This window comes from Carex rostrata, chromosome 15 (genome assembly GCF_964058835.1).
Source record: "Carex rostrata chromosome 15, lpCarRost1.2, whole genome shotgun sequence".
Classification (NCBI taxonomy): Eukaryota; Viridiplantae; Streptophyta; class Magnoliopsida; order Poales; family Cyperaceae; genus Carex; species Carex rostrata.
Window position 1 is genome coordinate 116,413 of NC_135932.1, and position 18,944 is coordinate 135,356.

The 18,944-nt window shown below is 32.1% G+C and overlaps 2 protein-coding genes across 5 annotated transcripts; both read left to right on the top strand.

Annotated features, from left to right (window-relative positions):
• The first annotated feature begins 3,460 nt into the window (after positions 1-3,460).
• Positions 3,461-6,878, top strand: LOC144566311 (NAP1-related protein 2-like). Its single transcript, XM_078316308.1, has 10 exons — positions 3,461-3,739; positions 4,767-4,889; positions 5,292-5,342; positions 5,427-5,498; positions 5,589-5,702; positions 5,847-5,905; positions 6,004-6,055; positions 6,140-6,196; positions 6,311-6,355; positions 6,563-6,878. The coding sequence occupies exons 1-10, from the start codon at positions 3,608-3,610 to the stop codon at positions 6,713-6,715; spliced, it is 858 nt and encodes a 285-aa protein (XP_078172434.1). The 5' UTR covers positions 3,461-3,607; the 3' UTR covers positions 6,716-6,878.
• Positions 6,879-12,721: 5,843 nt separating this feature from the next.
• Positions 12,722-18,944, top strand: LOC144566908 (NAP1-related protein 2-like). 4 transcript variants are annotated; one of them, XM_078316951.1, is made up of 13 exons: positions 12,722-12,845; positions 13,141-13,461; positions 13,962-15,031; positions 15,514-15,600; positions 16,530-16,652; positions 17,032-17,082; positions 17,179-17,250; positions 17,358-17,471; positions 17,579-17,640; positions 17,796-17,853; positions 17,949-18,005; positions 18,114-18,176; positions 18,503-18,944. In XM_078316951.1, exons 3-13 carry the CDS (start codon positions 14,906-14,908, stop codon positions 18,731-18,733), a joined length of 1,044 nt encoding a protein of 347 aa, XP_078173077.1. In that variant the 5' UTR covers positions 12,722-12,845; positions 13,141-13,461; positions 13,962-14,905; the 3' UTR covers positions 18,734-18,944. The 4 variants fall into 4 exon arrangements, with proteins under 4 accessions (XP_078173077.1, XP_078173079.1, XP_078173076.1 ...); XM_078316953.1 differs by lacking the exons at positions 13,962-15,031; positions 15,514-15,600 and having other exon boundaries at positions 12,727-12,845; positions 18,503-18,943; XM_078316950.1 differs by lacking the exons at positions 12,722-12,845; positions 13,141-13,461 and having other exon boundaries at positions 13,729-15,031.

An 18,944-nucleotide genomic window follows, 5' to 3' on the forward strand; every position in this document is an offset into this window, starting at 1 on the left:
TTAATTTTGAACCGAACCTGATTTGGTTCGTTTTAGTTCGAACTAATTTCAAATCGAATTAACTTGAATCAAACTCGAATCGAATCACGAACTACGAATTTTTTTTGCCCTAGCTTAGAGGATCAATTATCAATTATGGAAGTAATAAGTGCTGTTTTTCAGTATACTGTCCTGACCAATGCAAACAAATCACTTTTATATTAATGCTAAGTAGATCAGGTACAATAATGATTTCACATCAGCATTCATCAATCGTCACTATTGTCTTATTTAAATACAAAATAAGAAGAATTCAGATTCAGCGCAATACCTGACCGTGTAGAATGAGATCTGAGTTGTCTGTTTTAATCTAACACGAATCTCAAAACAGACCTCCCTATGAAACTTTTTTTTATAAAGCATAATTAGGAAATTGATTTTTACTAAACCAACATGATTACTTTTTTATTTTACAAAAACCACAAAGACCAAATAGCCAATTCGGTCCCGTATTTTTGGTTTTTTTGGAGACCGAATTGGCTATTTGATCCCCACTTCTTTTGCATATTTTTGTGGACGCGGCCACATAAAATCGGAGAAAAACTTAGACCGAGTAGCCAATTTGGACCCTTGTGGTTTCGGATTTTCTGTGACTACGTGTTGGAAAAACTGTGATTTATGTTTTTGTTTAGTATAATTTAGGTTTTTGTAGGGTAATTATTAATTTTAGAAATTTATAGTTTGCATGCAAGTAGGGGTGAAAACGGAGCGGATACGGAGCAGATAATGCTGATACCACATCCGCATCTGTCGGATAATGAGCAGATACGAATACGGATACGGATACGGTTACGGATAGTGAACGGATATCAAAATTCAAAACCAAATCCGCCTTAAACGGATACGGATTCGAATACAGATATAAAACGAATAATGGTCGGATAATTAAGATATATGAACTTCTAAAATACAAATATTAATTAAAACATTAAATATAAATATTAATAAACTTCTAAGAGGTGGGAGATAATCTATTCATATAATATATATGTCAAATAAATGAATGATAACAAAAGATGTTGTGGTCTAGTGGTTTGTAACTTAGTCCAAAGGCCTTGAGATGAGAGAACATGGATTCAAATTTCACCTATAGCAAATATTAATTCATCTTTTATATGGGTCCGGCCAAACTATCCGAATCCGGATATCCGCTCCGTTTAGGACTCCGTATCCGAATCTGGATCTTCTATGCATTTCCAATAATTATCTGAATCCGGATAATTCGGATTATATGCGGATATCCGCCGGATAATCTGGCTCTGTTTTCACCCCTACATGTAAGTAATTTACCAATATTTTTATTAATATCCAACTTAAATACAAATTATCAAATTTAAAATACATACATTTAACAATCATAGATAATTTCAATGATCTTTGAATAATAAATGAAACCGTAATCCATTAAAAAAAATAAGCAAACACACACAATAAATAGTAAATGCATTTTAAAGTTATGATTGTTTAGAGAGCATGGGTGCGTCATCGGTGTTTTGGCAATGAAACATCGATGCACTTCTGTCATTGTTAAGCCGGGCATAAAGCATCGGTGCATTATCGGTGTTTTTGTATGGAAACATCGTTATTTTTTTAAAAAACTTTGAACAGTCATAACTTTAGCTAGGAAAGTCGAATTTCACCCTGGGGAGTATCCCCGGGCACTCGACGGAGTCATAATTGCAAAAAAAACGTCGTTTAGTGCCTCAAAAATTCAGTTTAAGTTTTCTATCAATAGTAGACATACAACGACCGGTATTTTATTTAGTGTAATTTATGTTTTTGTAGTGTAATTAATTAATTGTATAATTTTTTTTAGTTTGCATATAGAGTAATTTAGCTTATTGTATGTAGAAATCAATTGTTGAATGATTTATTTTTTGTAATGTAATTTAAGTTTAAGTAGTGTAATTATTAATTGTAGAATTATTTAATTTGCAAGTAATTTAACTCTTTGCATATAGTATTAATCAATTGTTGAATGATTTAATTTTTTTAGTGTAATTGTAGAATAATGTAGAGTAATATAATTAATGTTAATATTTAATTGGGTTTGCATGTTATGCATGTTAATATTTAATTAGATTTGCATGTTAATATTTTTTTTGAGGGAGAAGAAGGGTATTTAAAGAAAAACAAAAATACATGGGACCAAATAGCCAATTCAGTCCCAGCTGAAAAAACACTGGGGATCGAATTGACATTTTGGTCCCAAATAAAATTCGCATTTACACGGATGACCACACCAAACAGTGTAAAAATGTGTGAAATAACTGAGGAATGAATAGCCAATTCGGTCCAAAAAAAAATTGCCAGACCGAATTGGCTATTTGGTCTTTGCTATTTTTGTAAAAAAAATAATAATAATCATATTGGTTTGGTAAAAATTAATTTCTTAATTATGGTTCATAAAAAAAAATTCCCTCCCTATATTCTTAATAGATTCCGAAATAATTTTAACTCCACCGTAGTACAGCATGAGAAAGCAGGTGTAATGCTATAATTGTTTTTAATTTCCTTTGCATATAATAATTAAACCCAATTTTCTGAGGTCGAATATACCGAAGAAAGCTATTTAAATAAATTAAAAAAAAAAAAAAAAAAAAGGTGTTTACAAATTTCGTCTTTACGCTGTCTAGAAGCCATAAGCAAACTTCTCTTCTCGTGCTGGGACTTTAACTGCTGAGTTTGAATTTCTTTTCTTTTTCCACCAATTAGAGGCTTGAATCTGTCACCAATAAAAACAAAAGATATTGTACATATTTGTGATTTGACTTGCATATTTTTCATGTTTGACTTTTGAAGATGATAGACGGGCTGAAACAAAGTATTCATAAAAAATCCTGTGCTGATGGGTCTGTACTCTGTACTCTGTACTGTATGTATTCTTTGCACAAATCCAAAGCCCAAACATAGGCTGACCGCTGATGGTATGGGATCCACTAAATCCAAACAAAGATTCACCGCAATATTCGCCCCGGCCCCGGATTCGGATTCTAGGGTTAGGGTTTTTAAATGTTATTAAAAACGCCTCGTTGCCACAGTGAGCCAGTGCGCCACTGCCGCCAACCTGGGGACTGGGGACTGGGGGCCACGCGAATAATACCCCCCAGTGGACCCCACCTTCCCATAGCTATGGGATTACGGCCATTTGGCCAATCACTTTTCTTCAATGATCAACGCTCAGGATTGCAACTCAGTTTATCCAGTGGAACTGGTGCGCTTTCCGATAATAATCTACAAATCACAAACCACGAGCTTTCAAATTATTTCGGCAACGCCTGGTCTATACTCTATACTCATCTCCGTAAACTCCAATTATACATAGACATAGTACTACCGAATTAGGATTAACTGGTGGAACAGGTGTTTCGAGAAATTTGTTAGGTCTGAGGCAGTATAAATAAGTAGCATTTTCTCTGGCATCAGAAAACCCAATTCTATCTATCACTAATACACAAACAGTGGAGGCACACTTCCTTCGGTAAGCTCGCTCGCACGCGCGCCAATCGATCTGATCTGAGAATTCTCTTCGGTTGCCTCGAAATTAAGGTTAGAGTTAGGTGCGGCAATGGATGGCGCCGAGGAAAAGAAGGTGAAGGTGGGGGAGCCGGGTGAGGAGGAGGGAGGATCGCCGAAAGCTACTCAAGAGCTCGTGGATTCCATTGAAAAACTCCAAGTAATTCAAGATGAACTCGAAGCGGTACCAATTATGCTCTTATTTTTTGTGAATTTAATCAACAGTTTAATTGTTGTTTTAGAGGTAGCCTGTGGGTTTAGTTCATGGTGATTTATTATATGTTTAGCTTGTGGTTAGTTAATCTTTTGCATGATAATTGCTCTAGTATGGAAAATTTTTGCTCATGTGGCATGTATAATGTCACTTTAACTTATTTCTAGTGAGACCTTGTGCTAATTTTGTCATCGAATGCTGTGCTAGCTCGTATGAGTTTTGAGTGACATTTAATTTAAGCATTTGTAACATCAGAATTTTTTTCGTTTTGTCAGAATTGTAATTTGTCGAATAAATAATAGTCAGTTTAGTCATATCAGTTGATCTGAATACCTTTTGCTGACTTAGACCGTTTCTAAAACTATGGGCGTTCCTTTTTTGCACTTTCAAACTTCTGTAATTGGAAAATAATAGTAACTTCTATTTTGAAAACGAGGTTGATTTTGCACACATTAATTTCCGATGTTGTTGACTTCAAATTATATAAAGTTATACAATTATTTGCCATCTTAAAATTCCTTTAGTTAATTTCTACACTCAACCAAAAAGTAACATATATGTTCTTTCTCTTTAAGTTTTCCCCCAAATTTGAGGTATCACGTATCCTCATATGGTAAAAGAAGCATTTTCATGCATTAACTTTTTACCAACTGAATTTGCAATATACTATATACATACAGATACAGTAGCTAGATTATAGTTCTAAAGAAGTTTTTCTGTTTATTTACATATTTTATCATAGCTTGTACTAATTTTTGTATTTAATTAAAATATTTCTCTTGGTTCATATTTTTTTCCATATTCAGGTGTATTCTGTAGTAACACAAGGGAGGAATATAGATGAGCCATACAATGGCAAATCTCTATTTAACTGATTTTATACAGTGGCACGCTGATGGATATTCCATGATCCTTTATCTTTGATATTATTTTTTTAATATTAGCAAAAAACATTCACTAACCATGCAGAATTGTCATTCTTGTGTTGTGTAAATAGATAAATGCCAAGGCAATTTATGAAGTTTTGGAGGTGGAAAAAAAATTCAATGAGCTACGCAAACCTGTCTTTTCTAGGAGAAATGAAGTTATTGGATCAATCCGAGATTTCTGGCTAATTGCGGTAAATAGATCTCATCTTCATTTATCTATTAAAAATATATATACTTGTTTAGAAAACATAGTAATTGTAAGAAGTTTGTCTGCCTTTTCCCACCAGAATTACAACTTTGCTATGAGCTGATGAGTTTTTTTTTTTTTGTCAATTTGATCAATTTTGGCTTTGCAATTTGGGATTCAATAGCAATCTATGCAAAGATTGATTGTGTATTTTTTCCAAGATCAGGGTATTTAGCATTACTCAGTTACTCCTTGTATATTTAACACTTATTTTTTATAGTTAAATTAAATAGTACTAGAAATAAAAAGTCGGATGCTTCAGGGTTGGTGCTGTAATTAGTTTTTTCAGCCTTCAGGATTAATTAATTATATTTAGATTTTTATTGTGTTGCTTCTTGTTATGCAGTTTCTCAGCCATCCTGTTCTTGGAGAATTTGTAAGCAAAGAGGATGAAAAGGTACTTGTTAGTCTATGGTCTATGTTATAATGCTTCCTAAAATTGTGATTTTTTTTTTTTAAATAATTTCCATTTTTTTTGCAGATACTAAAGCACATGGTCTCACTAGAACTTGAAGAGGCCAAAGACGCGAAGTCAGGCTACTCAATCGTCTTGGTAAGTCGGTCTTGTTCTCTTTTCTTATACTGCCCAATCTGTAGTCTTTTTGTTTTTACCTAAAATAATATTTTTCTCCTTATTTTATAGAATTTCTCTCCCAACCCGTATTTTGAGGACAAAAAGCTTACAAAGACCTATTGCTTCGATGAAGTAGGAGACCTTAGTATAATGTGTGAGCCAATCAAGTGGAAGGAGGGAAAGGTTGGTACCTATCTAGAAATTTTATTTTGCTTATTATTTCTAAATTTGTTAGTTTGTATTTTTAATATAATAAATCCAACTGAGTTGCAGCCTCTGCTAAGTTTTTTTTTTAAAAAAAAAAATCCAACTGAGTTATTTATTCAGGGTATTACTGATGGTGATCGGCATGAGAAGGGAGCAAAGAGACCCTATACCTCTGAAAGGTCTGTAGTTTATTGTTATTTGCTTTATTATTTATTAATCTGAATTAGTATAACTCTGTCTTGACATTGTTGACCATGTTTTCTTTTTTCGAATGCAGTTTCTTCACTTGGTTTAGTGAGGTTGTGTGGAGTGACGGACGGGTGGATGAGGTACGTACTTACATTAATGAGAAGGCCATTGTAATATTTCAATGTTTTTGTAAAATCTGTTTTACTTCTGAATTTTGTGTGTAGATTGCTGAAATTATAAGGGATGATCTGTGGCCAAACCCTCTCAAACACCTTCAAAATGTTTGTTTTACTCTTCTCATATATTGTTTGTCAACTTTTTCTATTCAAATATTTGTCCATCTAGATGGTTTATTACTTTTCTATGTTTTCCGTAAATGCATCATAATTGTTTAGGAGGTTGATGCAACGGGCTTGTACGGAGAAGGGGAAGGGGAAGAGGTATGCTACATTTAATATATATATATTTTTTTTTTCTATTTATACTTGAAAACAGAGACAAATTATCTTGGCTAAAATGAACTTAGCTTTAGGAGGTTGCTTTTTAGGGCTTTAAGGTTTAAAGTGTGTAACCCTTGGCCTAAGACTAAGTAAACCTATACCGTGTAATATGGCATTTATATATATAACCTGTTTGATGGTTTCCAGGTAACCGGAGGCGGCAATGAAGGCATAAATGCAGATGAAGAAGACGAAGATGTATTAGATGATGACGACAAAGAGTACCGTGAAGAGGACGGTGATGACGAGGAAGAGATCGATTATGAGGGCACCGATGCTGATGCCGACGAAGAGAATTAATTGGATTAATAGGATTCTTCTTTTCTTTGCAGCGTGTAGCTGTGCATTTGAAAATATATTAGAGACAAATCTCGAGGTAACTAATTAACCCACAGCATTAAATAGTATCTAGCACGGGTATAATATGTGGACTGAAGGATGGTTTAATTGACATTCTGACATCGTCGAATTGTTTCTAATTCTCGTGTTAACAATGGATTCTCACATGATCTGTGATCGGGGTGGATCCAATCGACACCCATTCATTTTCAAAATTTTTATGCTTATACGCGATTTTCTATATAGTTTAGAGTAAAATACTATGGGTATTGTAAAATTGATCCCATAAAATTACATAAAAAATTATATATTTGATTCTCAATAATCTGAAAGTCTTTTGATAATTTTTATTTTTATTTTTATTTTGGTTTTTCGTTGTAGTATAGCACTCAAATGTATGGCATGGGTTTCTGTTTTCTCCGAATGCCGTATGTATTTTGTGGGATGTACCAAGCCCCTGGGAACGGTTTTGATATTCACTTATTCTCAGTAGCCGAAGGCTTTCGCACAGAAACTTCAAATGTACATTAATTACATGATTCTTTTGCACAAAAATGTTGTTTGTCGGAACCAATCATTATCCAAATACCTTGTTCTGGTTATTTTAAGTGCTTTTTTATTTGCTGAAAGTTGAATATGTTTCCTGTCCTGTCATGTCATGTCATGTCCTGTCCTATCTATGAATTGGTTCTACATGGCAAAAGTTAAATGAATTTTAAAGCAGAGCATGATTCCAGAACAGAAATCTATCAAACTCCTGATCCTGGATGCATCTCACAGAAATAATGTTTGAGTACTGCGTTGTTTTCAATTGACAGGCGGGTAATGGAAGGGCCAGTATAATATTGCTAGTATGGTGTCGCTAGAGAAAAAAAAAATCAAACTAAATGATATATTTTATTACAAAATTGGACTAAATAACAAATAATATTTATTAAATAATATATTAAATGACATCTACATGTAAATTATATATGTATATTATCTTCTTGATATATTTTCATAAAAAAATCTCAAATAAAATGACATATTAAATGATAAATAATATTTCTTAAATGATATAAAAAATAGAAAGAAATGAAAACATGACCAATCAATTATTAATAAATTAAAAAATCTTTAAATGACATTTAAAAAATTAAAAAATAATGACCGATTAAATAGATTATACAATTTGTATGTAAAAAGTACATGTCTAAATAAATTTTGTTGATTATACTATTACTAAAATTAACATTATAAAATATTACTCAAACAATTAAATAGATTATACAATTTGTATGTAAAAAATACGTGTCTAAATAAATTTTGTTGATTATTCTATTACTAAAATTAACATTACAAAATATTACTCAAACGCTCACAAAATACCAGTGTTCTAAATAGCGCGCTATAGCGTTTTTGGACCCTAAACGCTAAGTTATGGCATCAAAACGCGCTATTTGAGCTACGGGCGCTATAGCGGTAATAGCGGTCCGCTATAGCGCATAGCATGTAGCGCAAATAGCGCGCGCTATGCAAAATGTGATGTTTTTTTCTTTTAGAATTCAATTTATAGGGCTTTAAATAAAGGCGCAGATTGGATTTTAACCGTGATTTTTTATTAGCAATTGATGTACTAAGCTTTATATTAAACTATTAATTATTAAATGAGAGATCCATCAAACAAAATCAAATAAGGAAGCTACAGCGGGCTATGCAGCATGAGTTTTTTTTTTCAATTTATATGAGTTTTAAATAAAGGCTCAGATTGAATATATTAAGATATTTCTTGAAATAACAAAATGATACTTACTATATGGTGGATTGAATATTTTGAATAGATTAAGATAGTTAATTATGCCTTGATATCTAGGTTATTTTGAAATTTAAATAGAAAAAAAGATAGATTATGTCATGATGCTAAATATATTTTGAATAGAAAAAGATTGATAGTTTGTGATATTAGTATTACTATAGATATTTTGAGTCACAATTTGAACTTTTTATTGGTTCAATATAAATATTATCATTTTTTAATTAATTTGATGTTATTTATTGTTCTATGACACTTAGATAATGTTGATATTTAGTACAAATATATGATATATTTTTTATAAAAATAAAAAAAACGCTATGTGGTATAGCTTTCGCTATAGCGACGCTATTCGCTATAGCTTTTTTTTTTAGACTTCCCACTATGACGCAATAAACGCTATTTAGAACCTTGCAAAATACTAACTACTAAACATACTACAATTATCTTAAAATTTAACTACTACATCTTAATTCAAGAGAGAACTATGAACTTATCTCCAAGCATTTACCATATCCTCTTATTTATACTACTTCAAAGTCGGTAGATAACTTTCTAGAATAATCCTTCACCGACTTTGGTTTACAAAAGTATAGCTAGACTTACTTTAATTGATTTTCTAGATTATTTCTACATAAGCATCTAGCAATTTTACCGACTATACATGTCGGTTCGAAGATTCTTCAAATGTAAGGGGTTTGGGCCTTGAAAGGCGATGCTGATATTTTAATAAATTTAGACTTTTACACGTATAAAACTATAAAAGAGATACATTGAATTATAATATTTAATTAGAGGATTAATATTTAATTCAAAATTTTATCTTTCAATTAAAATGATTAGAAATAAGTATATCTACGATGCTTAATATAAAAATGGAGATACGGAATTTTTATGTTCCTTTTTTAGTGTGACAAAAGTAAAATTGATTAATTATGGACTCATTTCAAATGATTACAGAAACTACATGAAACTTTATTAAATCACTAAAAACTTGCAGTCATATTCCACATATAATCTAATTTATCATAAATATTTAGTATATTTATCTCAAAAGTGCCAACCAATTTTTGCGCAGCTTAACCTGTTGTTAAGTATCTACGTACAGCTTGCTGTAAGCATCTCAAAAGTTTCTTTTTGCAATAATTGTGGACTAGTTTCATGTAATTAAAGCACCAAAACTGGCAGTTATACTTCGCACATAACCTTATACATGTACAAATATTTATTAGATTAATTTTGAAAATAACAAATCAAATTTTACAAAGAATAACATCTAGAAATGTGTTTACAACTTGTTGTATGCAAACCCGCTTTTTGTTATTTAATTCTAAATTCATTTCAGGTGATTAAATCACCAAAACTGGCAATTACATTTCAAATATAATCTAATACATTTGCAAGCAATTATTACATTTACGCAAAATAACATCTTGTAATGCATTTATAGTTAATTTGTTGTAAGCATCTAGATGTTTTTTTTTATTTATTTATTCATATTTTAATCAATGAGATGATTACAAATGTTCAGATTGACTTGAGAGTAGGTCTCATGTTTATCAGATCTACTTTGATTTAATGGGATCAATTACCGTCTGATCCACTTTAAGATGTATGTACTCTACTTTAAAGTTCGTGTGTGTCTGCTTCAATTTTTGTGTGATCAAATTTTAAACGAATCAGACGATTTTGAAGCTCATTAGATTAAAAAATAAATTCGATGTACATCGGATCTCCGTCTCGTTCAGATTAGACACTTGATGCATGACAAATAGGTTTCAGGTGTTTCCCGTAATTCGTAAAAGTGCCCAAAACATTCTAAAAAACATTCTAAAATTTTATGTGGTTATAAATATTAATTATAGAGATATACAGAATTCTCATTTGAGTATCAATAATTTGCAAATTCTTTTATCCAATTAATATGCATGGTCAATAATGTGGGTACGTATAAATATTAATTATAGAGATATGCATAATTTTCATTGGAGTATCAATAATTTAAAAATAATTTCATCCAATTAATATGTATGAACAATAAATGTGGTTATAAATATAATTAGTTATAGATATATGCATAATTCTCATATCATTAGGAAGAACATTTTAAAATTTCGTGGTCTCGTGTCGCTAATTAATTATTTAAAAGTCTTCATTTGAAAAGTGGGACGTTTTACATTTTTGTGCAAAAAAAAAATGTACTTTTCTAAATAAACCGGATTTTTTTAATGTTTCCACGTCGTTTCTATAATAGACAAACAATGTTTTGTTTTGTTTTATTTTAATATCACAAATATTGTTACGTTTATGCAAAAATGGCATTTACAAACTTGCTCATGATCACGTGATAAAAAAAAAATATATTTTTTGTTTATTTATGGAAATAAATAAAAGTCTTCATTTGAAAAATATCTTCTCTATTTTACGTTGATTAAATATTGCTGGCAAAAATAAGGTATTTTTAATGTTTTACTATAATGTTGTCTACTTTTTCGTATTGATTGAACGACCCAAGTAGAACAGTAATTTTATTATAATATTTAAGCACATATTTTAAAACTCTAATTCGAAAATTACAGTTAATTAACTATTTAATTTTTTTCATTGCATTTTGAAAAATGCAAGTATATGATTTTTTTTGTTAAAATCTGAGTCATAAATTTATAATTTGTTTTTTATTTATTTATTATAAATTAATTATAAAAAAATAACAAATAAATCAACGAAAAACTTCAAATCTATACTGCTGTAATATATGATGTATATCTTCTGTTTCATTCATATTACTAAAATGGACAAGAAGAAAAATGGACGAGTTCTTTTACAGCATTCATATTTACATGAGATAAGGACCGTCCGATCGGCTTGATCTAAACTCAAAATTTGAGTTACTTGATAGGATCCGGACTCTATCTGTCACGGGTCACTCGTGTTGCAGACTTGTAGTTAGAAAAGAAAATTAGTCATATTATTATCAATTATATTACAGCACGACATGTGTGTCAATTATGTGACATGACTTGCATGATTGTTTTTCACTATCTTAGTCATTTTATATTATATCACACAAATCGATTCGATCAGGTCACATTACATGATACGTTACGTGGCGGCCATTTTATATTAATACCCCCCCACAACAAAAGGAAATTTTAAAATTGCCCCTGTGGTTGAAATTTTTTTTTTTTGCAAAATTGTCCCGACCGCTGGGCTCACGGGAAGCCCAAAACACCAGCAAACCGCCCCCTACAGGGGCGGGCCACACCTCTACCAGACCGCCCCCTGTAGGGGTGGGCCACAAGCAGACCGCCTATGGTCCGGGTGGTCCTCTTTTTTTTTTTCTTAGAGATCTTAATATTTTGACTTAAATAATATTATGAAAAAAAAATTTCCTTGTTTAGAGTGCATGTCAAAAAATAAGACATTTGGTATATTTATGCAGTGATGTCGTAACTTTTTATAATTTTGATTTGGTAATCAGTTGGATATCACAAGTTTAAATATAACATTAATTAAGAATTTGACCTTGATTAAAAAAAAAATCAAACACAGGGATAATTTTAAAATTTTATTTTCTTTTGGAGTATTAATAAAAATGACCGGTTACGTGACTAATTTTTTAAACATTGTTTCTTAACTATAATTATTTTATAATATATTTTATAATTTTTTTTATATATTATGATATTGTTTTTTCTGAACTAATTTAAACTTTAAAATAATAATTAAATAGGATCACTTAAAAATAAATTTTAATAACCAGACGTTGTCGATAGAGTGGAAAAAATGTGTTGTATCGTACTGTGTCATGATTAACACGCTGTGATTTTAGTCTTTTGTTGTATTGTTATTAAGTTAATTTTTTATATGTTGTGCTGTGAGTAAAATATTAAAGGATGATTAGGGCAAGTGAATGATGAGGCCGTTTTTAAACGTGTCTTGCATCAACATTTAAATTATGATAATTAATTTAAGAATATGCCGTAACTGTGCCATTCCGCAGTTCCGTGACGGAGCCGGGAGACACTCTGTCTGTAGGGTTGAACAATTTGCGCTGAAAGTAAAAGTGAAATGTGTTGTGTGTTTTCTCTCGATCTATCTCTCTTCTTAATCTAGCAAAATGCAAAATGCAAAATTCCCATGCTACAATTTCAGCGCAAATTGTTCAAGTCCGACGGGGTTCCTTCCGCTCCTCTTCAGTTCTGTCCCCCAGTCTCAAAAGATCGATGGAGCTTAATTAAGAGGAGAAGAGACACTAGCTTCGTTCCCTCTTTCAGCCCCAGTTCTCATTTGCTGGTTAGTATTTCTTTTTCTTCTTCTTTCCTTCTCCATTTGCTTCTTCTCATTGTGGATTTCTGGTTTCATTTCAACCTTAATTAATTGCTCCACCGAGGAGCTCTAACAAATAACTCTTAATGCGGCCCGAATCTGGCTAACTACTAATTCCTTAAAGTGGTAAATCTTAATTGCTAGCCTCTTAGAAAATAAAAAAATAAAAATTCTTCTAGATCACATCCTAGTTGACACCAATGCCTATAGTTTTGAAGTTAACAGACTTGATATGATTTATTGCCAATTTTCAACTTTTCAGGTGTACTATGTGAGAGAGATTTGTGACCTATGCTGACGATATCATGGAGCCTGAGAGAGCTACATCAATTTCACTCAATTGTGTTCTGAGTTGCACAACCTATGAGGATTTCTTCACACAAGATAGCATCGATGCACCTAAATTTCGGGTTTCTGACTCTCCAATAAAGAGAGAACTGATATGATACCCAAAACCTGACATTATATATTTGTGGGTTTTGACTTGGATAAGGGAACCTCCAAGATCATGCTATTGCAGTTTGGCGGTGTCTTCATACATATTTTGAAATTCAGATTTCTAAAAGGACCAACTAAACTTAAGGTACATTATGTCCCCTTAATTTTTTTTCCTCAATTTTACACCACCATTTGATTTTTTTCTGGTTTGTACCAATATGACTTCTCCTATATCTAGAGGAACAAAAGGTTCGATTGGGCCGAATTGGTTTAATTTGTTTGACTTGTAGTCTAGTCCATCTGAGAAAGGAAGGGTAGGGATAAGAGTAGGGGTCAAAGAATGACCCGACCCAGCCCAATTAAATTTGAACCTACTTGTAGGCATTTAATAGAACCCCTTGTGGCCCCCACTGCGCAATTTTGTGAAACGAGTGATTCTTTTATTAGATATGCTATTTGATCGTTATTTTCAAGCATTGAATCTATAATACATTCACTAATAACTTTAGTTCATACTTATCTTAATTAAAGATTTTAAAGTGGTAAAGTGTATTTGGGGCATGTTTGGTGTTATTTGTATTTATCCCTACTTACACCGGAGATAATAGTTATCCCTAAACCCAATTCTTATCAAATCCAAAACAGACACTTTGAATTTCCTACAAGTGTATATAAGCAAATGAGATTCACTAGGAGCATATAAAGGAGATTCACTGCCTTGAGGGTTGCACATCTCCATCGCCTAACTTGAGATTCTTCTCACTTAGGGAGAGAAGTGGGGGTCGAAGAATGACCTGACCTAGCCAAATTACAGTGGACCTACCTGTTAAAATCAGGAGCCATTCAAATACAATCCCTTGTGGGCCCCACTTCACAATTTAGTGAAGCAAGTGATACTTCTATCAGATATACTCATTAAATCCTTGTTTAAGCACTGAATCTATAATACATTCACTAATAACTTTAGTTCATACTTGTCTAAATGAAAGATTGAAAAGTGGTAAAGTATATTTGTGGCATGTTTGGTAGAGTATAATTTGTACTTATCCTCACTTTGCACTGGGGATAATGTTTATCCCTAAATCCAATTCTTATCCAATCTAAAACATAACTTTCCATCCTTCGAGATTTCTTACGAGTTTACATAAACAAAGGAGATTCACTTAGGAGTGTATAATAGAGATTAACTGCCTTGAGGATTGCACAATTTAGTGAAACGAGGGATACTTTTATCAGATATACTCTTTAATCCTTATAAGCACTGAATCTATAATACATTCACAAATAAATTTAGTTCATACTTATCTTAAGTGAAGATTAGAAACTAGTAAAGTGTATTTGGGACATGTTTGGTGTAATTTGTATTTATTCCTAACTTGCACCGGAGATAATGTTATCCCTTTACCCAATTCTTTTTTAATCCAAAACAGACCCTTTGAGATTTCTTTTGAGTTTACATAAACAAAGGAGATCCACTTAAGAGTGTATAAAGGGAGGTTCACTGCCGTGATAATTTCACACCTCCATCCCCTAACTTGAGATTATTCTCACTTCTGATTGAGATTAGTGCTAAGAGTTTTAATTGTATAATGAGTGGTACCGGCAACGAGAAAAAGGCAAAGGTGAAGAAGGAGGGGGGCAGATCAGGTACATGCCATCTCGTGCTCCAGCAATCAATTGTAAATATCAGGGCAATTCAGGATGAGCTACATCAGGTATAAATTATGCTGTAAAGAGACACAAAAGAAGTGACAAAGAAAAAAGAGGAGGAACTTGGGGGGGACCTAAGGCTGGTCTTGTAATTTTCAATTACTTAAAATTTGAAATAGACTATGAACTCTTCATAGCAGTTAAATAGTCTTCAGATCCTAGTCACAAGATTTACCATAAAACAAAAAAATTGAGTCAAAATCAAATAATCTAGCATGCTTTACCACCTAACACTATACAACCTTCTAAATTGAAATAAACAAGAACATATAGTAATAGTAGACTACACACAAACAACTGACCGACTAGCAAAATCTGCGACTTTTCAACCTGCATTTTTTTTTCTGATTTCTTTTGTATGAGTTTTTGGGTGTAATTAGTTTTTTTGAGTAGATTTCATCAGTTTAACTGCTCTCTTTCTTCAGTTTTTATAGGTTTTATTGTCTAATATCTCGTCCCTTTTTGGATTTATTTGGTTATTGCATAGCAACTTGTTGCTCTTATGAATGCACAGAATTCAGATTTGTCCTTGCTATTGCTACTTTTGCCATGTCCTAATTTGGGTACAAGTTATGTAGGTGTTTCTGTTTGTCATTTGGGTACAGATATGTTATCATAATTTTCACTAAGGTTCAACATTTAATTATTTGCAATTGTGATGCTTTACGTCATGTTTATACTTCAGTTGTCTCGAAGACACTTTTTGCAACAAAATGGGAGAAAAATTACAACATTTTTGCTTCTTAGTATTCTCGTAAAAATTCTTTGCAAGAAAACAAAAAACTTAAATTTTCTTTTAAGTAGTTGGAGAAAATGGTGAACCAACAGACCTTTTTATAGATGTCAACTGAAGTGTTGATAAAACAGCTTTGCAATACAACGGGAGAAACATTACAGCATTTTTGCTTCTAAGTATTCGCATAAAAATTCTTTGAGAGACAAATAAAAACTTAAATTTTCCCTTTAAGTAGTTTGAAAAAATGGTGAACCAACAAATCTTTTTGTGGATGTCAACTGAATTGTTTATAATACAGAAGTGAACATTGATATGTTTATACCTTAGTTGTTTTGAAGACATTTTTTGCAATACAATGGGAGAAACAAAAAAATTACAATATTTTCGAATCTTAGTATTCACGTAAAAATTATTTGCGAGACAACAACAAACTTAAATGTTCTTTTTAAGTAGTTGGGAAAAATGGTGAATTAATAGAACAGATGGAAGTGAACACTGATGTGCTGTTCCTGATTATTATTTCTATATTAATTTATTTGAGGAAAATAAATACCAACTTTGATTGTTGATAAGTTATGAAGTCTCAATAAGTACATCCAGTTGTATTGCTCATTTTTGGAAAGAAATTTTAGTGTTACCATGCTGAAATTCTCTTAAATATGCTTCCTTGAGTGGGATTTTTTCTATAGCTTTGTTTTATTAAGATATTTATGTGGAAGCAGTTACTAACTATGCAACATCGTCATGTTCATGCTTGATTTCACTAGATAAATGCACGAGAAGAGGAGGAAGCTTTGAAATTGGAGCACAAGTATAATGTAATGCGCAAACCTGTCTATGTGAGGAGAAACAACGTCATAATGTCAATCCGAGAATTCTGGCTTGCCACGGTAAATATTTTTTATTTCTTATCTATTAAAATGTGTATACTTGTTTTTTTTATTAAATGTTATAGAGTTATAGTAGAGGGGTTATCCACTATTTGGTTTTCTATCTGTCAAGTTGAGAAAATTACTATAAATTTTTCACTTCCATATCTCACTGTGAGTTTAATTGTGCACTTTTATCATAAAATAAACTACGGGACAACCTCAAAATTCTATGAACTATTCGATAGTGGTCTTATAAGTGAAGTGTCTAATTGCAAAAGTTGAAAATTTAGTTGGTCAAGTACAGGAATTGAGAATTTCAGTATTTACACCGTTATTGTTCTCTCTGAGAGCCATTATTTATGCTTTTAGTTCTTACATTGTGTTCTCTGCTGTGCAGTTTTGCAACCATCCGATTCTTGTCACTCTTTTAACGGGAGTGGATCAGAAGGTACTCATAAGACCTAGTATGAAGAGTATGGTCTCACCTAAAACTGCAATACTTAGTCCCCATTTTTTTTATTCATTCAAATTACTCTACTAATAGATTTTGAAGAATATGGTCTTGCTGGATGTCGAAGAGGCCAATAATGTTAAGTACGGCTTCTCCATCAGTTTTGTAAGTTGTTTTTCTCTTCTATTTTTCCTTTTTAATTTTCTTTTCTGTAACAATAAAAATATGCTGCATTTTCTTGCTTTAATATCATTTTCTTCCTTGGCTTATAGAGTTTCTTGCCTAACCAGTACTTTGAGGATGAGAAGTTGACAAAGAGATACTGGTTTGATGATGACAGTAATCTGAGTGTAGTGTGCAAGCCTATCAATTGGAAGGAGGGAAAAGTTAGTATTATAGTAAGAATCCAAATATGTTTATTGTTTTTAAATTTTTATATGTTTTTGGGCTTACAACTTGATGTGATATTTCTATCTGATTTTTTTGGTTCCAGGGAACCTTTGATGGTTGCTTCAGTCCAGATAAGGGGGAGAAGCAATCTCATACAATTAAAAGGTTTGTAATTCATTTTAATACTCTTTTTATAAAAGAAAAAACAAAAAGGAAAATTTTTTATTACGAACCTTAGTATGTAGTATATAGGAAAATTTTGATACAATTAAAAGCACTCTTTTGTGATTTTATTGACATACTGCATTTTATTTCTATAGATGCAGCTTCTTCAGTTGGTTCAGTGAAGCCGTGCGATTTGACGGAGAGGTCGACGAGGTAAATTCCTTAATATCATGTAAAATTAAGGTGGCAGTAATAGTTATATCATGAGATAAAACTTTTTACGTTTGATTTGTAACTTGTGTATGTAGATTGCGAACATTTTAAGGGGTGATATCTGGCCAAACCCTCTCCAGTACTTCCCAAAAGTTAGTTTTATACATCTCATGGATGCTGTCATTAGATTTGTTTTGTTAAAAAGTTTTTTTTTTCTGAGCCAGATGCCCATTTATGTTTCTTTCATTTCATTGGTGTAGAACGTTGATACTGTAGAATTGCACATGCAACAGGAAAGTGAAGAGGACAATGAAACTGAAGAGGTATAAAGCTGCCTTTAAATAAATGTTTCAACTTTTATTGTATCTTTACAGAAAATCTAGACAAATGAGCTATCAATAGTCATCAAGAAAATATCTCCTAATGAAATCGGGATAAATGCCAAGCCAAAATATTGAGCTCAAATGTCAAATCGAGGAAGTTATCAATCTATTTATAAATGTTAACCTCTTGATTTGCTGGCAAATAATACAAGATTTTCCTTCTCAAATAATTGCTGATATCATAGGTTTTCATGGAAACCCAATGTATTCATGACTTGAATTATGATACTAATTAATTAAATACATCTTGTTCGTGTTGTTTGAAGGTGACTGGAGGCGGCAACGAAGCCGATGATGAGGAAGAAGACGAAGATGATGAGACTGAGGAAGAGGAATCTGAGGATCGCCATGTGGTGAATGACAAGGACTCTGGTGCGGCTGATAATAAGGTTGACGTTGAGGAGTACCATGCAGAGCATGAAGTGGTCGACGACGAGTTTGATGAGGGATACAATGCCGAGGATGATGAAATTGATGACTTCACTGTTATCTGCTAATGGTAGTGTTTGGTATCTGCTAAGTGCCAGACAGGTGCCAGTTTAGTTTAGTTTGGTGGTCTAGTTAGATCACCGAGGCAGAGTATCGTCTTGGCTATGGTGGTAGTAGTTTTAATTTTATTGTTTGTTAATGTAAACAGGTGGTCATTGACCACTATTCTTTTCTTAAAAAAAAAAGAACTTTGCATATATTTTCTAGAGATAATTTTAC